The sequence below is a fragment of the Artemia sp. Qi Xiang Cuo genome, chromosome 6 (genome assembly GCF_049724085.1).
Source record: "Artemia sp. Qi Xiang Cuo chromosome 6, ASM4972408v1, whole genome shotgun sequence".
Taxonomy (NCBI): Eukaryota; Metazoa; Arthropoda; class Branchiopoda; order Anostraca; family Artemiidae; genus Artemia; species Artemia sp. Qi Xiang Cuo.
Genome location: NC_142799.1, coordinates 56,039,655 through 56,063,771, shown reverse-complemented (window position 1 = coordinate 56,063,771; position 24,117 = coordinate 56,039,655). Strand labels below are relative to the sequence as shown.

The window sequence follows — 24,117 nt, the reverse complement described above, 5'->3', positions numbered from 1 at the left end:
TGTTTACAAACAGAAACAGCTGTTTTTTTTTTTTTTTTTAATTAGATTTGAGCACAAAGCCAATACAAAATTAAAAAAATTTAGTTTAATGTATCGTGAACTTTTAAGTAAATATACAAAAAATTATAAATAAATAATGAATTATATTTTCATATAATTTCTCTTGCGCTTTTCTTGTTCTGGAAGTTTGTGGGGGTTTTCAAACAAGCTTGAGGATCTTTAAATTGGTAATTGGTTCCAGATACCAATAAAAGATACATCTGGACATGTCTTCATTTGTTCCAGAATGGTCTCTTTCAGTGACCTCTGGGATTTTATTGTGGAAACATTGAAACACTTTTTGTACGTAATTTTTCATAGCTTGACTAGTATGCATGTATTTCACAAGTTTTACCTGACATAGGGTTACCATATAGATCTTATGGTAGAGGCTCCACCGTGCCGGGTAAAGAATGTAAAGCCTCGAAACCCGTTAAGGCATGTGGTATTCTTCTGATGAGCCCTAAATGGAAGGTTCTACTTGGAAATATTTTTCTAGATTTAAGGTGCTTTTGCTGGTAAATTTACAACGACTTACATTTATTGATGACAACTTTGCATGGATTTGGACTTTTCTATTTGGTTGACGGTTCGGGTATACTGTTTGGTCCTAGGTAGTTGGATAGATGGGTAGGGTAAAAGCCTCGTTCAAGTGCACATTTGTCCCAATTGCTGGATTAGGACGACAGTTTTTTTTTTTTTTTTTTTTTTTTTTTTTTTTTTTGCCAAGTAATTACCTCTTAAACATAATAAGTAGAAATAAATGTTTTGTCCCACAAGATTTTCCAAAAATTCTGGATCTGAATTTTACACCACCAAATTGCTGTTGTTGTTTTGATTATCTTTTCGATAATGTCTCTTTGATTTCTATGGATCGGGGTTTAAAGCAAAAATTTCGGAAAACTCTTGAAATAAAGAAAATCTTATTCAAGAATATTGCTTTGAATCGTGGCACAGGTTAATTTAGGCTAAAATTTATCTACGATAACTTATTCAAATCTCATAGAGTAAAGTTCAATTCACCCAATGTAGTTGAACCCTGTCCAAGTGTCGTATCATTGAACGCTAATGAACCGAATCCAAAAAGGTCAAATAGGCTAGATTCCGCCTTTGCTTTGAAAAGAATTAGAGAATTAAACAATAAGTGTTTTTATTTAATTTTGTACATAAACTATTGTTATAAATTGTTTTAGTTTAGTTTTACTACTGATGACGGTCACTACATACGTGACCCAAATATCTGGTATTTTTGTGAATTTCTATCACTGTTATCATCATCACTATCTATTAAAAGGATCTTATTGCTATTTGAACCTTTGTTTATTATTATTCTAGGACTATCGGTTCGAAGCAATTACCCCTGGGAAAAATAAATGAAAAACACGCATCCATAGTCTTTCTTGTGGTAAAGTTCAGAATTCAATTTTTGCAGATGAGAGCTTGAAACTTCTAAGTTAAGGTTCTCAAGAATGCTGAATTTAATGATGTGATTATCGTTAAAATTCCTTGATTTTCATGGGTGTCTTCCCCTTTTTCCCAAATTATTCATTAATCTAATACCGGACTCGAAGCTAAACAGAAGTGCGATTTGATTGCGATGGCTGATTCCCTAAAGGCAGTCATTTTACCTCTACATTCCCTTCGTTAACCAATGACGTGAAGGCGATTTAGAATCAAATTTAGAATTTTAATTTTTTGTAAGTAATTTTTGCTAGGTTAAAATTTCTTACTTGAATCATTCCAGCCACATAGCTCTCAGGGCCAGTAAATTGAGTCGGATCTTTCGTCTTTAATAAGGAAGAATAGGTAGTGCCACATATTATGCTGATTGTGAATGTGGTATTTGAAGGTAACAGACTTGTTGTCAAATGAGCTCCGCTCCAGTCCTATAAAAATGTTTCACATTATGAAATGTTTAATCAACATAAATTCACTAAGAAAATCATTTAGGAGGGGGAATTTATCCCCTGAAGATGTCCATGAAAATATTGGTAAGACCATATCCAGCATCTTTGTTGGAGAGGAGAGGGTTACAAAAAAAAAAAATTCTCGTGGACAAATATTACATAAGACAGATACATTAGACGTATTTTTATTAAGTTTGTACATGTTAGACAAAAATTTCAAGGACGGCTCAAACCAGGTACCTCCCCTCCCTCCCTCTTGATACGGCACTGACAATCAGTGGAACTATTTTTTACTCACTAAATTAAGAGCTACTCATTTTGCAAACATATGCTGAGTATAAACTTGATTAATGCAGTGGAGCATAATGTTTTTAGCTCATCCTAGTTGTTTCTATAAAATAGAATATGATTTATTGGCTAAAATAGCACAAAAGCTAGCATAAGCACATCAGAACAATTAAAATAATATAAGAGATATTAGGAGATAAAAATAAAAAAAGAAATTAAATAAATTATTAAGTTATGAATCAAAATGTGCAAAAATAGCACAAAAGCTACCATAAGCACGTCAGAACAAATACAATAATCAAACAGATGTTTGGGAACAAATATAAAACAGAAGTTAAATCAATTATCAAAACTGGAAACAAAAATAGGGGACAAAAGAGATTTTGTACCTCATGGTCAACATTTGGGGACACAGGTCCAGTTGGGTATTTGGAGCTCTACGAGTATTGAGTCTTGTATTAGGAAGGATTGGGAGATTTTCTTTAAAGGGAGGGAGAAAACGTCGATGATAGTCAAAACTAAGGCACTTGTGACCAAAGTTTGAGGTAAGGATGTGACGTCGTGATTCCAATGTTGCAAGTCCAAGTCTAGCCAAACCTTCATTGTATGTAGTATAGACCGTCCCAAGTATAATATTTATTGCTCTTTTTTGAATACTTGTAATTTTATAATATTAGTCTTTGGTCAACCCAGAGTGCCAGACAGGGCAAGCACATTCAAGACAGGGTATTATATAGGAATAATATATTATTTAAAGGTTTTGAATTGATATGGAGAATCGTTTGAGGAGAAAGAAAGATTTAAGGAGAAAACTACCAGATTTAAATAAGTGGGAAATAAATTTGAATGAATTTACTGAAAAAATGAGCAATCTAAGTTTAATATACATATGCTGAGATTTATTCCTTAAAATCTTAATTAATTTTTATTTCTTAAAGTTACAAAAGTGAAAACATTTAAAAGAAGTTTTTTCAGTAAAATATAAATTATATTCTGGCTTTTAGAGAGCATAGGGTTTAGAACCCTTCTCAGATTAATTTCTGCTCGTTTTGTGTTTGATATGGAGAACCGTTTGAGAAGAGAGAAAGATTTAAGGAGAAAACTACCAGATTTAAATAAGTGAGAAATAAATTTAAACGAATTTACTGAAAAAATGTGCAATCTAAGTTTAATATACATATGCTGATATTTATTCCTTAAAATCTTAATTAATTTTTATTTCTTAAAGTTGCAAAAGTGAAAACATTTAAAAGAACTTTTTTCAGTAAAATATAAATTATATTCTGGCTTTTAGAGAGCATAGTGTTTAGAACCCTTCTCAAATTAATTTCTGCTTGTTTTGTGTTTGCCTTATTTTAATTTCTGCGTGTTTTGGGTTTCATTTATAAATTGATGCTGATTTGTGATAGTTGTATGCTCAGTAGATTATTTGATTCTATTTTGAAAATTTAATTTTGTAAAAAAGTTTTTTGATTAATTTCTGTTCGTTTTATATTGACATAGTCTTTTTCAGGGAGAAAGACTGAGCCTCTTCTGGAGTTAAACAATCATCCCTTCCATAAAAAACCTTAATACCCCCTGGGAATAGCTTACAACCCTTGCCCCTAATCTCTGGGGTTTGTTTCAACCCCAAAAGCCATGCTATATGATATTTGGACTATTTTGAATAAAATGGCTATCTCGAAATTTCTATTAGACGCATTTCGGGACAATATGACGTATGTGTAGGGGGGAGAGGGCTCTGATCACTTTGAGTTTTAAAAAGGGCACTAGAGCGTCTGATTACCAATCTAATGAGCCCCTTTTGAAGTTTATATGAGACACTTTCTATAAAAACCCTATATGTCCCCAGGGCAAAACTTACAACCCTTGCCCTGAAGGCTGGGGGGGGGGGATTTGTGATCCTCAAAGACATAATTTCAAGACCTTTCTAACAGGCTTAACAAAATGGCTATATCAAAATTTTGATTAGTAGTGTTTGGGCAAATGGGGAGTATGAGAGGGGAGTTAGTTGTTCTTCAATCAGTTTCGACTATTAAAAAGGGCTCTAGCCCTTTCAATTTCCAATTGAATAAGCCCTATTTGATTTTTCTACTACAAAACTTTCTATAAAAACTTCATGCCCCTAGGGCATAACTTACAACCCTTGGCGTGGGGACTATGGGGGGGGGGTTGTCATCCTCAAAGACCTAATTTAGAGAACTTTCAACTATGTTAAAAAAAATACTATCTCAAAATATTGATTGTATGTTTCGGGAAATGGTGGGCATGAGAGAGGGGTTAGTTGCCCTCCAATTACTTTCTACTATTAAAAAGGGCTCTAGCCATTTCAATTTCCAATCAAATAAGTCCTTTTTGAAGTTTCTACGACAACGCGTTCTATAAAAACCTTATATGCCCCCAGGGCATAACTTACAACCCTTGCCCTACGGGCTTTGGGGAGGGGGTCTTATCCTTAAATTCCTAATTTCCAAAACATTCAACAATGTTGAACAAAATGGCTATCTTAAAATTTGGATTGGATGTGTTTGGGGAAAAGGTGGGCATGAGAGGGGTGTTGGTTGCCTTCCAATCACTTTCACTTTCTAAAAAGAGCCCTAGCCTTTTGAATTTCCAATCGAATGAGTCCTTTTTGAAGCTTCTACAACAAAGCTTTCAATAAAAAACCTTATATGCCCCCAAGGCATAACTCATAACCCTTGCCCTGAAGACTGTGGGGGGAGTGTCCGGCTCAAAGATATAATTTTCAGAACTTTCAACTGCAATGAACAAAATGGTTATCTCAATACGTTGATTGGATGTGTTTGGGGAAATGGTGGCCGTGGAAGGGGTTAGTTGCCTTCCAATCATTTTCAACTATTGAGAAGGGCACTAGCCATTTCAATTTCTATGAGTGAGCCTTTTTGAAGTTTCTACCACAACTCTGTCTATAAAAATCTTATATCCCGCCAGGGCATAACTTATAACCCTTTCCCTGAGGGCTGTGGAGGGGAGGAGGATGTCATCTTCAAAGACATAATTTTCAGAACTTTCAACTATGTTGAACAAAAGGGCTATCTCAAAATTTTGATTGGATGTGTTTGGAGAAAAGGTGAGCGTGAGAGGGGGGTTAGTTGCCCTCCACTCACTTTTGACTATTAAAAAGGGCACTAACCCTTTGGATTTCCAATCGAATGAGCCCTTGATAAAGTTTCTACAACAACATTATCTATAAAAATCGTATACGCCCTCAGGGCACAACTTACAACCCTTGCCCTGAGGGTTGTGGGGGAGTATCCTCCTCGAAAATACAATTTCTATCTCGAAATCAACTACGCTGAACAAAATGGCAATCTCAAATTTTTGACTGGATTCTTTTGGGGAAATGGTGGGCATGGAAGGGTTGTTAGTTGCCTTCCAATCACTTTCAACTATTAAAAAGGGGACAAGCTATTCCAATTTCCTGTCGAATAAGCTCTTTTCGAAGTTTCTACGACAACTCCTTCAATACAAAGTGCCCTGATCTAAAACCCAACAAAAATAAATAAATAAATAATACATTGTGCCATATCGTTCTTTACTTAGGCAGCGCTATTGCACTGACTATGACAACTCATTCTGCTACAGGTGGCCTTGATTGCTGTTACTGAAAATTTTCCCGACACTTGAGTCACTTATTTATCAGTTCCTTCATTATGTAAACCTTGGAGGTTGAACATAACTTGTTCTACCACCAATTGAAGTTAAGTCTGTTTAAAAAGGAAATAAGAAATTTATGGAGGGTGAGGAATGACAATAAAAAAGCCGTGGTATACACAAATATGGGAATACCGCTAGGATACTTAGTTGGAGGGGATTAAAAACTGGAGGTTTCTACCCTGGACACGTACCTACTGATTAACATTCTTAGCTAAAGGTTTATGCCAGCCCATAGGCCTGATGTTCCGTTTTAGAATGGGGAAGGAAATCCGTTGATTAAATAAATTCCCGCGTCTGGTCCCAATATATGTTATCCTAAGGTCATTTGAAATCGAAATTAAAAGATACTAATTCCCATTATGAATAAGGATTAGTGGTTACTTACAAAAAGATACTAGCACAAATTACTAGGTAAGTAATCGTAAGTAATTGCAAATTACCAACAAACTACTTGTGTAAGTAATTACACAAATAACTTACAAAAAGGAAGAAAAGAAACTTACCATATATAAAACATGAATTTTTCAGGATCTTTTCTTTTTCATCCTTCTCAGCACGTAACTCAGCAAACCTGTCAGTGATGAGACCAGATATGATGTTCAACATTATCACAAATAGATTGAGGTAGTTAAGCATATCGTACATAACCCGGTATACGTATTTAGGTTTCTAAAAACAAAGAGAAATAAACTAAATAATCCGAATCATACAACACGAAAAAAAGACAGAGAGAGAGAGAGAGAGAGAGAGAGAGAGAGAGAGAGAGAGAGAGAGAGAGAGAGAGAGAGAGAGAGAGAGAGAGAGAGAGATAAATGGCTGGGCCAACTCAGCTGGTTAATTTAATAAGTAGTAGTTTTGCCATATAAGAAGTATTAAAGATTAATAATTATGTTTTTATAATGTATATATATATATAAATTTCTGGTTATTTTTTATTCAGGATGCTATAAATGAGTCGTCGGCGTGAAAGAATATTTAACAAAAGAGGAAAATAATATTTAACAAAATAAAATTAAAACATTTTATTTATCATAAAGTTCTTGGCTAAATAAAATAACCATAATAAAACTAAAAAAGTTGTTCAATTTATTCAGATACTCTGAAAGAAAATTCTTAGGATCTTTAGCAATTTAAGGTATGGGTTATTGTAGATTAACCTAAGTTTAATAATGCCTAAAGAAGTATCTAGAATTAATCGAATGAATCTAGAATGGATCGAAGGAATCCTCCATGAATCTAGGACATCTTTTTCCAGAAATTAAGGTCCAAATCATGCTTATAATTCAGGGGTAAAACAGGACATTAGCCAGAAAATTCATTTACAAAGTTCTAAAAATATATATATATAATACTAAAATAACCCAGTCAAAAAAGTCAGTACATATCTCTATAGCAGGGGTCGGTCGCAAGAAAAAGCTTGGGAAAAACGAAATTGGTTATTTCATAAATAGAAAAGTGACAACTCAAAGGCGGTCAGTGCCTAGGTCAAATGCATTCACGAGGGTACATTCTAGGGCCCGGTCAATTTGTTTATCAGATATCAGAAAAAAATATTCAGATATCACCTGATTTTTTTATTTTTTTTATCCCATGCCCACTTATCCAGAAGACGGCGCCAGATTTCATCAGACAATTTTTGTTTGGCCGGTACTTGGGATTGGAGCCAACAGCACATGGTGGAGAGAGCAGCAGAAGTGAGTCAAATGAAGCCAAACTATATTTGTTGTAAATAATGTTGTCAAACTCGAGTAGCAATGTTAGAAATATATGGTGAGTTCAAGAACGGACAACCAGCGAAGTTGTTCTTGCTTCTCACCTCGATCCAGATAAAAGCACCGACCCCTAAATCAAGAGGTACTCCGTAATACTTCAAAGTAACTACAAGAAGAAATACAGTCAGACATTGCAAGAAATAAAAGTAGCCACAGGTAAAGAGGAGGAGGATAAGCCAAAATGAAGGAGAATAGACGCAGCAAGTTTGATTGACTGCCTGTTTGATAAAATGCTTGTTGAGGAACTGGAAAGGTACATGAATGAGGCTGTCACTGACAGAAAAAAGGTCCATTATAAAAAAAAGTGGTGAAATAACAGTAGTCGTTTCAAAAAACTACCAAACATTGCTCAGAAACATCTTTGCTGTCCACCCTCTTCTGTCCCAAGCAGAAGTGTTAAGCATAGTTGGGGCCATTTATGACGACAGACGAAGGTCTGTAAAAGGAGAAAATACTGGAAAATTTTGCTTTCAGCATTACAACTTGCCCCAGTTAGACTGGACGTTAAGCATTGTCCCGACTAGAGCTTTATTTAGTTTTTTTTTTCTAAGTCTCTTTTGCATTAATTGGAATCAACGGTGGATTATTGAGGCTGTTCTTTTGTGTGCAATAGACCAGGAAAAGAATATGAGTAACTGACAAGATAGTAAATACGATTAGGTACACAAAATCGCAGATAGATTGTCACTGGTTTTTTTCTACTTTTTTTCAAGGTGATGCATTACTTGGTTTCTTTTTCAGAAAAAGTAGTTCAACCAATTCAACTTCTGAAATTTCTCTTCTTGACGAAGATGTTTTAGTGCTAATCCCAATATGCTCTAAGCTATTTATCATAAAATGGTCCAAAAACTGGAGCAACATACCTCTTTGCGGATTTCTCCAAGAACATCACCGATACCTCCACCAGCTCTTATTCCTTGGTGCAGAGAAAAAATAAAAAACTGGCCCAAAGAACTGAAAAATCCATCTTTCGGTTGGGAATCATCTTCAAATAATAAGAATCCAACAACTGAAAACAGGTACACCATAAGGAAGCTAAAAAAGACAGTGAGACTAATCAATCCTCCAGTTTTCTTTAAAGATTGAATGACGTTCTTTAATGTTCCTTCCGAATCAAATCCAAATAAGTAAAACCAAACATCTAAGAGCTGAAAAAAATGTGCAGAAAGCATTGAAATAAAAAAAAAAACGAGAAAAACAATTTTAAATGAGTGTGGGTGTCTGTGTGTGTGTGTGTGTGTGTATGTGTCTGTCTGGGTGTGTATGTGCCTGTCTGTGCGTGTGTCTGTGTGTGTGTGTCTGTACACGTGTCTGTGTGTGTATCTGTGTTTGTGTGTGTACCTGTGTGTTTGTGTGTGTGTGTGTGTGAGTGCGTGTGTGGGTGAGTGGTTGGGTGTGAGTGGGTGTGTTTGTGTGTGCGTGCGTGTTGTGTGTATGTATGTGCTTGTGTCTGTGTGTGTGTTTCTGTGTATGTCTGTGTGTGTATGTGCCTGTCTGTGCGTGTGTCTGTGTGTGTGTGTCTGTACACGTGTCTGTGTGTATCTGTGTTTGTGTGTGTACCTGTGTGTGTGTGTGTGCGTGAGTGTGTTTGTGTGTGCGTGCGTGTTTGTGTGTGCGTGCGTGTGTTTGTGTGTGCGTGCGTGTTGTGTGTATGTATGTGCTTGTGTCTGTGTGTGTGCATGTCTGTGTGTATGTGTCTGTTTGTGTGCGTGTGAGTGTCTGTATGTGTGCGTGTGTGTGTCTGTTTGTGAGTGTGTGTGTGTGTTTGTGCGTGTGTGTGTCTGTGTGTGTGATTCTGTGTCTGTGTGTGATTCTGTGTCTGTGTCTCTGTATGTATGTCTGTGTCTCTGTATGTATGTGTGTCTGTGTTTTTGTCTCTGTGTGTTTGTGTGTCTGTCTGTGTGTGTCTGTGTGTGTGTGTCTGGGTGTGTCTGAATCTCTGGCTGTGTGTGTGTGTCTGTCTATGTCTATGTGTGTGTGTGTCTGTCTCTGTCTGTGTGTGTGTGTGAGTCTGAGTGTGTGTATGTGTCTGTCTGTGTGTGTGTGTGTGTGTGTGTGTGTGTGTGTGTGTGTCTGTGTGTGTGTGTCTGTACACGTGTCTATGTGTGTGTGTATCTGTGTTTGTGTGTGTGTCTGTGTGTTGGTGTGTCTTTGTGTGTTTGTCTGTGTCTTTGTGTCTTTGTGTGTGTGTGTGTATGTTTGTTTGTGTTTGTGTGAGTGTGTGTGTGTATGTGTGCGTGTGTGTGTTTGTGTGTGTGTGTGTGTCTGTGTGTGTGTGTGTGTGTCTGTCTGGGTGTGTGTGTGTCTGTCTGTGCGTGTGTCTGTGTGTGTGTGTGTGTCTGTACACGTGTCTATGTGTGTGTGTAACTGTGTTTGTGTGTGTGTCTGTGTGTTGGTGTGTCTGTGTGTGTTTGTGTGTGTGAGACAGAGAGAGAAAGAGAGAGATAAAGAGAGAATTTAACATGGAAAATTGATGCAGGTCAGATATACTATGTGTGTGTGTGTGTGTGTACAAGTGTGTGTGTGTGTCTGTACACGTGTCTTTGTGTGTGTGTATCTGTGTTTGTGTGTGTGTCTGTGTGTGTGAGACAGACAGAGAGAGAGAGAGAAAGAGAGAGATAAAGAGAGAATTTTATATGGCAAATTGATGCAGGTCAGATATACCTAAAAAAAAGAAGAAACATATGGATGCATAGAAAATACCCAAGTCCAGTGAAAAGTTTATTTTTCTACAGCAATGTCACAGGAATTAGGAAAAAAAAAGTAATAAAAAACTAATGTAGTTCCATAGCCTTGCCTGTCAAGCAACAATTTTATGTTAAAACGCCTCAACACTAATGCTATGCCACGGACGGACTAACTTAAGGAAAATTAGTATTAGAAGATATGGTTTTTGTTGCTCCAACAAACCCTAACTATCCCCCTCAAGATTATCTGAGCGGAGTTGATTAATAGATCAATCCCCCCCCCCCAAAAAAAAAACAATCTCGTAATCAGGTTAAAAAAATCCAATCAAAAAGATTATTATCTCCTAAAAAAAAAAAAAAATTGTTTCTTTGACTCTTAAATCGATTTAGAAGATATAAGCAAAAAAAAACCTTAACCCCATCGTGGACAAATTTTTTTGGAGAGGCAAACATTTAAGATTAGAGTTTCGTGTGAATTTCTGAGTTCAGTCAAAATGTATTTATGCACTCTATATACATTAGCTGCCCAGGCAAATATGGTAATTTTCCTAGGACTCTACTCTCTACTCTAAATTAATCTAAATTAAAAGTTCGTGATCAAGGTATGAAAATAATGTAATAATGTAAATAATGTAAATGCATAGTAGAAGGGATGAATGATGATACCGCAAATGCTGACCGCTATATACAGGAAGTGATACACAATCTCGTAGTTCTTTATAACTTCAATGAAAGTGTTTGGAAACATCCCGTAGCTGACCATAATGCTCACTATATATATATATATATATATATATATATATATATATATATATATATATATATATATATATATATATATATATATATATATATATATATATATATATATATAAATATATATATATATATATATATAAAAATATATATATATATATATATATATATATATATATATATATATATATATATATATATATATATATATATATATATATATATATATATATATATATATATATATAAATATATATAAAAATATATATATATATATATATATATATATATATATATATATATATATATATATATATATATATATATATATATATATATATATATTACGCTGACTTAAATTAGAGACCCCTCAACACAGATACTTTACAATTCCTTCCAATTACATTATTCCCATTTTCTGCATTTTCAATGAAGGGGCTAATTATTTATGAATTCTGTCGTCTAACATACCTCTGAATTATGAAATTTCTTTTTCAATAAATTTTCTGAATTTGTTACAGTATTCAACAGTTCCGTTAATTTCATATCCTAGCTTTTCATATATTTTTAGTTTTAAATTTACATCCGTTATCTCACATTTGGGTAAAATAATTTTCGGGAGAGGGGAATTTTTCCGGGGTAATTTTCAGCAACGGGGGAGCTGTGCAAAGGGGAAATTTTTCAAATACTTTAAATTTAAAAATACAATAGTCATCAATATGCAGGGGCGGGATGTGTGTGTGTGCACAAAGGAAAAAGAATTAAAAAAAGAAGAAAAATGAAAAGAAGGCTCCTACAGCTGGCTATTCTCCCCGGCCCCAAATTTGTATGTTCAATTTCACAGGAAGAAGGAAAGATCTAGCCATAATTAGGATGGCAACGGTTTAGAACCACAGCGTTACAGAATTTTTTGTATTATATACAAGGTTTCGTTCCTATCAAGGAGGCACACTTGTGCCTCTATAAAGAGGCGACCCACAACAATGTTAAGCGATTTTAGGTCCTAGAGGTTGCAGAGAGACGGCGGTAATCGCATTTTGTATCCCAAGCTCAAACTAAGAAACTTGCAAAATTTCATCCTCCTCCGACTTTATCTTCATGGGGTAAACTGGGCCGGAGGTTTGGACCCTCCCACCACAGCCCCCCTTTAACGTTGTCCGATTGGGCTGAAATTTAGATGTTAAGCTTTCCTCGGGCCCGGGAGCTTATCCTCGAAATTTCAGCTCAATCCGATCACTCCTTCCCTGTTTTCAAAAAACCAAATATAGCCAGTTAAAATTCATTTCTTTTTTTTTTCTTAGCCACGCCTACAGGCCACAGTTGGCAACGAATCCAGTTGAATGAGGACTCATTCGAAGCAGAATTCGACCTGTTAGGGCCTTTTGATATTTTCAGACTGAAAATATTATCCCTCGAATTTACATTTACAAAAAACCTGATTTTCCTATATTAGCCCATGTTAATTTTTCCCACCACAACCCCCCCTTTAACGTTGTCTGATCGGGCTGAAATTTAGAGGATAAGCTTTCCTGGGGCGTGGGAGCTTATTCTCGAAATTTCAGCTCAATCTGATCACTCCTTCCCTGTTTTCCAAAAACCACATATCAAGATTTTTGGGAATTTGCTTGCGTCGAAAATAGCTTCAATTTGCTAAACAACAATCACTATTGTGTTTGTATGGTCCAGCGGCTGATACTCCCGACTTTCAGGCGGAAAACCCGGATTCGATTCACTATCAGAGCAACTTTTTTATGTACTTTGAAAAGAAACTCAGTTTCTTTTTTAAATTATTTGAAAAAAATTACGTTTTCTAAAGAGTTAAAGAGGCTGAGTTACAAGGTCGACCCTTAAAACGTACAGGGATTAGGAGGCACAGTTGGGGGGCTGTTAAAGAGGCTGAGTCACAAGTTCGAACCTTAAAACGTACAGGGATTAGGAGGCACCCTGTACGACGTGATTTGAGTATTCAGGAATTAAAAGCCTTAACACAAGAATGTTCAAGAGCGGGGGGTTTGGGGGGCGGCAGCCCCCAACTTTAACTCCTGACACGATCAGCTAACAGTTAGTCAAGCAATAATAAGTAATAAACTGTACAAAAACGTGCAGAAATTATTTGAAAAAAACTACGTTTTCTAAAGAGTTAAAGAGGCTGAGTTACAAGGTCGAACCTTAAAACGTACAGGGATTAGGAGGCACAGTTGGGGGGCTACCACCCCCAAACCCCCCGCTTTCGCAGCCTTTAAATATAAAAAAAAATTTCTTTAAACTGAAAGTAAGGAGCGACATTAAAACTTAAAACGAACAGAAATTATTCCGTATATGAAAGAGGCTGTGCCCTCCTCAACGCCTCACTCTTTACGCTAAAGTTTTTATTGTTTAAAAAAAGAGTTGTGAGAAAGTCAAACTTTAGCGTAAAGGTCGAGGCGTTGAGGAGGGTACAGCCTCTTTCATATACGGAATAATTTCTGTTCGTTTTAAGTTTTAATGTCGCTCCTTACTTTCAGTTTAAAGAATTTTTTTTATATTTAAAGGCTGCGAAAGCGGGGGGTTTGGGGGGCGTGAGCCCCCCCAACTGTGCCTCCTAATTCCTGTACGTTTTAAGGTTCGACCTTGTAAATCAGCCTCTTTAACTCTTTAGAAAACGTAGTTTTTTTCAAATAATTACAACATAAATCATGCCTAAATTAAAGAAAATTTCCTAACACTAGGTAAAATTCAAATTTGTTTACGTAAAGTGTGTCATAATTGTAAAGTATGGGTGATCAACCGTTTGAGCTACCTCGCTGCAGTGGAATACGAAGCTACACTTACAGCTGCACTAAACATCCAATAACTGATTCCTAAAGATTAGCACCAAAAAACATCTTTTGATTTCGACTATTCTTTTATATTTATCATTTTTACATTTATAATTTTTCATATTCATCTTATATTTGTTATTATTTTAAGTTTATCTTTTATATTTATCACCGTCAGACACTAAATCCGATGCGAATCAAATTTTCTATCAAAATTGAGATAGTGGCATATTTTTTTTTCTGGGATAAATCTTTGTTTGTCTTCATGATTATATTCCAGTTGAAATATGTAATTTTGTGAAAAGTCTAAGCTTTAACTATCACCAAAAAGATGCTTTGCTAACCACCAAAATACATGCATCAATGGATTCGCTTCTTTCAGATCTGTACAATCACTGAGCCAAAATTTTAACATTACTTAAGAGCAGGGTTGCCACCGTCCGTGATTAATCTCGGTTTCCTTGGATTTGTTTTTTTTTTTGCAGCCCGGGATTTTTTTTTGTTTGCGGGTTTTTCGGGATTTTTTTTGTAAGAACACCGGGGATTTTTTGATAAAAACTGGGATTTTTGCTAAAAACCAGGATTTTTTCATTAAAAAAGATTTTTAACGATTTTGGCTGATAGTCTAATATTTGTTTTCTGTACGATATCACGAATATTCTCTGTTTTGGTTTGTTCCCTCTGGATTTGCGCTTGTACACTGGGGCAACCATTTTTTCGTTCGGGATTCGACTTTTGAAAATTTGACTCCAATGTAACGACGAGCGGCGAATTCAAAACAAAAACAGCGAGAATTTTCTTTTCTTGTCAGTGTAGTTCATTTTGCCGCGTGTAATGCCTCAGGCAAAGTTAATCTCAGAAAAGGTAATTAAAAAGCGTATGGCATTATACTTATTCTGTTCAAAAGGATGCTTATTTCAAAAGGATGCTTTTGTAAGACGAATGACAGTTCTGCTGTCCGCTTCTTGATTGGCGGGACTTTTGCTAAGCAGAAAAGCAGGTATGGTAAAAGGGACGTGTGAAGACGTGATAAAAGGAATGGGACAGAAGTGGTAGTGTGGACAGCTTTTTCGGAAAAATGGCAGAAGAAGGAGACGATTAGACACGATAAGTGATATATAAAAATGGTTGTATAAAATGGTCTTGAAAAGAAAAAAGTTAAATTGTCTAACTGAGGCTATAAATTTGTTTTCTATAGGTTTAGGCTCAGAAAAACAGATATGATGAGGATAGCGCTGATAAATTTGTACCGATATCTTCTAAAAAAACCACCAAGTTTTTGAAAAAACTGCCTAGTCTGAACGACTATTCCTTTTTCCAGAAATTGGATAGTCTGGATCCGCTATGTGACTGTGAAGCGTGACGTCAATTCTTGGGCGGGAAATTCAAATAACGATGAAACGTGAATGCGTCGACACGTTTTCTCGGAACTTCGATGAATTGCTTTGGCCTTAAATATTTGTCGTAGATTCTACTAGTCCACCAAAACGTTTTCGCAGAAATAATACTAGGACAGTGGACAATCAGTTGTTAGTTACAACTAGAAACCACGTTTCACCGTACTTCGAATTACACGTTCTAATTTTTACGTCATCACTTAGCAGCCCTATGTTGTATAGTCTCAAAACCGTGTTCCTGGATTTTTTTAGAAGAAAAATCGGGATTTTATTTTGGAGCTGGTGGCAACCCTGTTTAAGAGTTTATCTTAGAGAATGATTTAACAAAACTGTAAAATAGAAATTTTTTTTTACTTTTCAACGATTTTAGACCAATTTTGGACGCATTTATAAAAAAAAAATTAAAAAAAATAAATTAAATTAAAATATTAATATCGAAAATATAAGTTGACAGATGGATAAAGTTGACAGATAGATACCAAGGTCTCAGCTATTGAATAGAAGTAAAGTAGTCGTCCTACGTCTAAATTTTAAAACTATAGGACAACAGAAAAGAAACATACAGAAACTTGTAGAGGAAGCAAAAGCTTTGAGTCCAACCGAATAGACTTCAACCGAAAGTATCAAACCAAAAACAAAAACGAAACAATATTTGTCAAAGAAAAATGCCGAAGCATATACTTCAAAGAAGAGAAATGAAAATATCACTGTAAATGCAAATATTCTGCCTAAGCAAAAAACAACGTGATACTCACTACCTATAGAATTGCCTTCAAAACAGCAGAAAATGGTTACTGGAAATGAAAAGTTATAAGAAATGAAATCAAAACACAGAATCAGTTTATTCTTTTGAGAAAGCTTGCAGTAAAGGTACTTATGGGACATCAGTGACACGATAGGACCTTTTGGTTATATTTGGGGTCGAACATCAAACTAAGTACTATTATTACAAATTCCACATACATTTTGGTTAAATGGCTTCTCATACCAAGGTCATCTTCGGTGATGAGGAGTGCTGATGAGGAGTGCACAGCCTTTGTTAGTGGGTGTGTTTATTATTGGCTTTGACTCACATGAGGATACAAAAATCGATTCCATGTACGCTAAGGAAAGGGACGTGAAAGTAAGAATAGGTTATTAGAGCAAGGTCATCTTCAAAGATGAGGCACTAGAAACCTGTACAAATTACTTTATCTTTTTCTGATGCTCGGCTGGATTTGACCCCAGTGGAGAAGTTTAAGGGGATTCTATCGTAAACTCTCAAGAGAAAACTGATGAGCTGTACGAGGTGATGCCCTAGATATCCTATTTAAAAGCAATCGATAGCGAAGAAACAAAACCAAACTGTTTTATCAATCTTCTTCATATATAGGCGGATAGGGGAAGGTCTTCATCATGGGTGTGAGGTTAAAGAATTATGCACATCCAATGCATTTTTTTATTGGTTTTCGATACGCTTAAGGGTATTAAAAATCAGTGTCACCTAGATTTAAGTGTTTACATAAGGATTATAAATAGTAACAAAACAATACGACGTAGTTCCTGAATAATTATTATATTCATTTAAATGATACGATTCTTAAAAGTGACAAACACCTTTACAGTACTACCTAAGCTCAATAGTTTAATATTAAGTTTTAATCCATCTGTGGTTTCGAAAATTCTACTATCCACTGTTAATAACCATGTCTGTTCGTGCTTTATAATGAGTTTATATTATTTACAAAAAGTAATCGACAGCGAAGAAATAAAACTGAAACAAGGGGTTAGATACTATATCAAAAATTTTCTGTATTTTATTTGTCTCCAATACATTTAAGGCTACATTACATGCACACATTTATGGTTGAGCTGGCAAGAAGGTCAACATTTTGTTTCGGTTGCAAATAAAGGTATATTACATATGCATGTTACCGTGAATGTCCGAAATACCTTTTTCTCTCCTTGGATTTAGTCAGCGTCCTCAGTCAACTTTTTCAATTTAATGCAAGGTTTGATCATGACAGGTTAGGTTAAATTAGGTTTGGTTAGGTTAAGTTAGCTTTAGTTAGGTTTTGCCCCATTTCTGATATTTAAAACCAAATTTAACTTAATCTAACCTAAAAACTTCAATTTTCACCATCATAGCTTGCATAAGACTGAAAAAGCTGACTCGCAAAGCCAATTGAATCCAAGGAGAGAAATAGGAATTTCGGACATTCACCAGTGAATGTCGACATTAAGCAGATTTCGGGCATTCACGGTAACATATACACATAAAATACCACGGACATCAAAATGAAGATGTTTTCCCGTGGTTCCACCTCCAGTTTGCTCATACCTGAAATCCGGGATTTTCTAGGATTTTTATTTTGGCAGTTAGGCAACCCTAAGATTTTTCGTTGCTTAAATTTCCTCTTTTGTTGCCACACTTGAATCGTGAAAAGAAATAATCAAAAACTTTCCTTTTTTTACAAACAAGCCCAACCAAAGGATTGCAACACAAATTTATCCGCAGCTGATCGTCGAGTCATAAAACAATCAATAGTGTGTTACAGCCATTATGTTTAATCAGGCTATTCAGCAAATATAGGGAAGTGGGAATGTATAAAAATTAAGTAATAAAAGTTGCATTTTTAAACCAGAAGTAAACAATGATCCTATTTACATTTCAATAGTCAATTAAAGTGATTAATTTAACAGAAGAGGATAGCCTAACTGGTCTTTCAAAAAAAAAAATTTGTGGACAAATCAATTAACTAACAATTTAATCTTGATAATATAGTTTTTGATCTTGAATAATGTTAACAATATCGAAATTAATACACGGCTTAGACTTATATCAGCGTCTGTCTATTGCTATAGAAATTAGGAAAGTTATAGATTCTAGGGCTCCAAGACGATATGTTTTTTTTACTCATTTTCTGCTGATTTTTCAGACACGTTCCTTATTTTCAAACTTAGCGCCCGCTAGAGGTAAATCGACAAATTGCATATGGAGATCTTTTGCATTAAAAATTGAGATCCACTTGAGGTTTTTTCCACTTAACCAATTTAAAGAATCAAATTCCATTCTTAGTGTCTTTGCTTCTTTAATGTTCAATCAACTGCAAAGTCAATATAATATTTTTTAATCCGCTCCAGACTTGAAATCTCAAAGTCGGCGTTACGATTCCTGGTGTCGATGGTTATTTGGTTTGGAACAGGGATCAATGGTGTGACTCTGTAAGCACAGCCAGAGTCGAAACAGTTCTAAATGGATAACCGGAGAAATCTAGGGGAAAGCACGGAAAGCTTCAAGGGGAAAGCACAACCTGGAATCTAGTAATTTTTTATGCTTTACTACAATCAAATTTTTTAATTTGTACTTACTTTGATACCAACCCCTGCAGTGCCCTTGATTCTATTTCAAATAATTTTAATTGGAAACTTACCTTAAGTGCGCCAAAAAAAAAACAAGGGCAGGATTTGGTCCAAACAAAATCACGATTAGCAGTACGAACGTGATAAAACCCGTGAAAAAAGCTCTGTCCTTCGCATTTTGTTTATCTTTGTAGATGTATAACGTCACCAATGAAATGCAAAAAATGCTGAAAATCACATAAACGTATGTTTGCAGTGTACAGTAAAATATGTTGTAACCTACAAAATAAAAGACAACCAATATTAGATTTAAAACTCAACACTAATTATTAAGACAAAAGAAGATTTCACGACAAAATGTCCACGTTCTACATGTTTCTGTAAAACCGCATACGAATTATAATACATTATAAAAATTATAACAAAAATATAGAGTTTTTATCCTAGAAACTTTTTGTTTATACCAATTTTTGTTCAATTTTTTAGAAAATTTAGAAAAAATTTAGAGGACCACCCCCTAAATAGCCTCTAATTAATCCCTGAGATAATACAGGTGAAAAAAACACGTTAGAGTAATGTGTGTTAGATCGAATAACACTTTAAATCCTTGCAAGGCTCATTTTGTTTCCTTTTCATCCCAATTTGGTTGCGTAAATCTTCCTTTATTTACATTATTTTACAGGGCTTCGCATTGCAATTTTTATCGGACTTTACTTTTGTTTATTTTATACCCAAAAACATTGGAGTGCGATCACAATCATTAACTTTCAGTTACTTCTAAATTTACTTGAACTTTTATATAGGCTAGAGTTTATGTTAAATTTACTGTCTTTTAGAATTTCGATTAGTGACCTAGATCAGAGTATAGAAAATACTCTATAGAGTATAGAAAAAGATACGACATATAACGCAAGCCCTTTAGCACAGGTTAGCAGGAATAAAAAATTAATAGCAGCATTGGGATTACAGGGGTACATAGTTGAAAAAAAAAACCTTAATTCAAAGCCTAAATTTCCTTGAATTTTTGGTTCGATTCAGCCGGGTATCTTGTGAATTTAAGTACACTGTTTTGTTTTTAAAGAGAAAGAGAGTGAGTGAGCTTGTGCTTTAGAGTGAGTGAGGGAGCTTGTGCGTGAGAGAGAAGAGAAAGAAAGAAAGAGAAAGAGAGAGAGAAACAGAGAAGGAGATAGCGACAGAGAGAGGGAGAACTCTTGGAGGGGAGGGGGAGTGCTAATAAAATTATATATCTAAAAATAGGAACAAAAGCACGTTAGTGATAAATACAATGAGACAATTAATGTTCAACCATCGCTGCTTTCTTGTCAAAGACAATAAATCAAAATGACAGTTTGCGGAACAGAAGAAAGAATGGTTTATTGAAGATATTAAGGTAACAAGGTGTTTTGCTTTGTGGCCCCTATTACAGCAACCTATTAAAGAAATTATGATTTTGGCCGGTGTTTTTGGAAAGAAAGCAACAATGCCAGAACGCTAAATCCAATTTTCCATTGGGAACTGCTAAATTTCCAAAAACGTACCGGTGACCACACTTTAGAACATGGTTTTTACTTTAAAATAAATAAGCCCCTCTATAAATAATAGCCCCCACCCCGCCCATCATTCCCTCAAACACATCCAATCAAAATTTTAAGAGCCATTTTGTTCAGCGTAGTTGATTTCCAAATAGAAATGATTTTTTTATGAGGACATTCCCCCATAGTCTTCAGGGCAAGAGTTGTAAGTTGTGCCCGGGGGGCATATAAGATTTTTATAGAAGAAATTATCATAGAAACTTCATAAAAGGCTCATTCGATTGGAAATTCAAAGGGCTAATGCCCTTTTTAATAGTTGAAAGTGATTGGAGGGCAGCTAGCCCCCCCCCCCTCTCACGCTCATCTTTTCCCCAAAAACATCCAATCAAATTTTAAGATAGCCATTTTATTCAACGTAGTTTTAAGTTCTGTAAATTAGATCTTTGAGGATGACAACCCTCTCACAGCCCTCAGGGACGGGTTGTAAGTTATGCCCTGGGGGCATATAAAGTTTTTATATAACGCATTGTCTTATAAACTACAAAAAGGGCTCATTCGATTAGAAATTGAAAAGGATAATGCTCTTTTTAATAGTCGAATGTAGCTGGAAGGCAACTAACACCCCTTCCACACCCACCATTTCCCCAAACACATCCAATCAAAATGTTGAGATAGCAATTTTGTTCCACGTACTGAAAGTTCAGGAAATTATGCCTTTGACGAGGACACTCCCTCCAAAGTCTTCTGGGCAAGGGTTATAAGTTATGCCCTGGGGGCATATAAGTTTTATTGAAATCTTTGTAGCAGAAACTTGAAAAGAGCTCATTTGATTGGAAATTTAACGGTATGGTGCCTTTTTTTATAGTCGAAAGTAATTTGAGGGCAACTAACCTCCCTCTCTTTCACACCTATTCCCCAAACACATCCAATCAAATTTTTTAAAGATAGTCATTTTGTTCCGTGTTGTGGATGTTCAGATAATAATTAGGTTTTTGAGGAGTACACTCCCCCACAGCCCTCAGGGCCAGGGTTGTGTTATGCCCTGGGGGCATATAAGGTTTTTATAGAAGGCGTCGTCATAGAGACTTCAAAAAGGGCTCATTCGATTGAAAGTTGAAAAGGCTAGTGCTCTTTTTAATAGGAAATTATAGCTTTGAGCAGGACATTCCCCCGCAGTCTTCAGGGCAAGGGTTGTTAGGTATGCCCTAGGGGCATATAAGTTTTTATTGAAACCTTTGTCGTAGAAACTTCAAAAAGGGCTCATTCGATTGGAAATTCAAAGGGCTAGTGCCCTTTTTATAGTTGAAAGTGATTTAAGGCGAACTAACCCCCCTCTCACGCCAACCTTTTCCCCAAACACATCCAATCAAAAATTTTAGATAGCCATTTTATTCAACGTAGTTTAGTGTGTTGGAAATTAGGTCTTTAAGGCTGACACCCCCCCCCAACACCCCTAAGGGCAAGGGTTGTAAGTTATGCCCTGGGAGCATGTAAAGTTTTTATAGAAAGCGAGGTTGTCAAAACAACAAAAAGGGCTCATTCCATTAAAAATTGAAAGGGCTAGTGCCCTTTTAATGGTCGAAAATAATTGAAGGGCAACTAACCTCTCTCTCACGCCTACCATTTCCCCAAACAAATCCAAACAAAATTTTGAAATATCCATTTTGTTCAACGTGGTCGAAAGTTCAGGAAATTGAGTTTTTTAGGATGATAACCCCATCAGAGCCCTCAGTGCAGGGGTTGTAAGTTATGCCCTGGGGGCATATAAGGTTTATACAGAAAGTTGTTGTACACATTTCAAAAGGGGCTCATTCGATTGGAAATTTCCCTTTCTAATAGTCAAAAGTGAGTGGAGAGTTGAATTAAAGTTATCAAGTATTTTGCAGTAGGTTGCATCAAAACATGGTCAATTGTAGACAGCGAAAAGCCAAGATAGATAGTGCAAGTATTTGAGAGGCAAATGTTTAAATGGCTGGGGCACGGGTAAATGGCAGGAGTATGCATGACTCGTCAGTCCAACTCATGTTAATTTCTGCTCGTTTTGAGTTTGACTCGGTTATTTATTGTTTATTTATTTTCTCGTACCGAATCTGAGAAAGCACCGCTTCACTTATCCGAAAAGGGTAAATATGGACTCGACCTTTGAGCGCCACGGCGTCTAAAGAAACACCCCCTCTTGGGATTGGTGCCACTTTTTTTCAGAGGGGGAGTGACATATACTAGAATAGCCATTCCGTGGAAAGTGCCCTTTTGGTCAATCGTGCGTATATCGTGATCTGCATTATCAGCTATATGTTGCACCACGTGTTCAGATGTAACACCGTCAATGCTTCATCCTTGATCTACTAATGCACAAGGCTTGAACCTTTGAACTTCGGCGTATGACGAGTGTCGATTTGAAATGGTGTCGATTAAGAACTTTGATTTGAAATGGTGATCTAGATGAACCGCTAAACCAACTTGAAGAGGGCAGATGACTGCACGTGGACGAACTGCTTGAACAATGGAGCCGCCGATGGCAAGAACTTTGAATGACACTTTAGTACCAACAAACAGCTCCTCCAGAAGGACCATGAGGCTATAAGGTAAGGAGTCTTCAAGTTCCCGTTCAGATGAAAGTTCCTGCGCCGTGGCGTACGATTCCTTCTGTTCGGTAAGAAAGAACCTATCCTAGCATTTATATCAATGCAATACAAACCTGAATAAGATTCTATGTACGATCCGGAGCGGAAATAACTTTCTATTTTCATAAGACTGCAGCTCGCTTGCCACAAGATGGCGTTGAGAGTTTGTGTAAATGTAATCACACTAGCTTAAAAAGATCAGGATGTATACTTAAAAAAGACAAACGAACGGACAAAAAAAAACCACACAAAAAGACGTCATGGTAAACACATAGTTTTTTTTGCCAAAAATAGCGAAATTTTGTTTTTTTTTTACTAAAAATGTATTTTTTCATTTTATTTGACGTTTATAAGAAAAACGAACGTCAGAGACGGCTTCAGCTCTAAATTCTGATACAGCTGGACATATCAACCACTCATTTCGTGACACTTCATTTTTTCATGAAAAATAAAAATAAATGTAACGAAAATAGCAAAAAAAAAACAAATTTCGCAACGGGTTATATATTAGGATTTCGGATATGTTGTTGAGCGCTTTTTTCTGGTCCGATTGGTGAAGAAAGCATTACTTTATCAATTTGTTCCGGGTTCAGGCATTTTTTTTTCGTATTATTACTGTACTAGTAGGCTGAATTCCAGGGCCAAGAGGTTTTTGTCCTTTAAGGACGGGCTCGACATGCCAGGAAAAAAATAAAAATTTAAAATAGTCCATAGTTTCTCATTTCTGTCAAATAGCATCATCAATATAAAAAACAAGCAAAACAAAAATGACATAGATAAAGAATTATCAGTAATAAATACGGATAAATAAAAAGATAAACAAGACGAATTTGTAAAGAAGGATTTTTGTAATAAAAGTTTTTTGGAAGGCATAATTGATCTTAAAAATAACAAAATCCGTAGTATTTACAAGATTCACTATAAACTTAAGCAAAATCATGATTTTTTTGTCTTGTAATGTGCTGGAGAAGTTATTAGAGGAGAATGTCCCTTTTTAAGAGCCTTGGCCCCCTGAACCTTCTCCTACTTGATTATTAAAGGGATAAAAAATTTGAAGGAAAACAAAATCATAGATCATACCCTTTTCTTTATTTACTCTATCATTTTTGTTCTGTCGAGACTCTAAATCACCGTGCCTATCTTTGTTTCCGGGATGAGCACGTTCTGGTCTACTCTGAAAGCACTTCTCTTTGCGAGGAGGACTAGGACACACTGTACCAGGGGAGGCTCTTTTCTTTTGATACGGAGATCTGCTTCTTCTTCTACGGCAGTGGGACGAGCTTGTTGATCTTCTATA

The 24,117-nt window shown here is 35.7% G+C and overlaps 1 protein-coding gene across 1 annotated transcript; it reads right to left on the bottom strand.

Moving 5' to 3' along the window:
• Positions 1 to 1,775: 1,775 nt before the first annotated feature.
• On the bottom strand, positions 1,776 to 24,036 carry LOC148951407 (inositol 1,4,5-trisphosphate-gated calcium channel ITPR1-like). Its single transcript, XM_089090854.1, has 4 exons — positions 23,901 to 24,036; positions 8,548 to 8,832; positions 6,416 to 6,581; positions 1,776 to 1,925 (listed from the first exon to the last, which is right to left on the bottom strand). The coding sequence occupies exons 2-4, from the start codon at positions 8,710 to 8,712 to the stop codon at positions 1,795 to 1,797; spliced, it is 462 nt and encodes a 153-aa protein (XP_088946980.1). The 5' UTR covers positions 8,713 to 8,832; positions 23,901 to 24,036; the 3' UTR covers positions 1,776 to 1,794.
• Between the last annotated feature and the right edge of the window lie 81 nt (positions 24,037 to 24,117).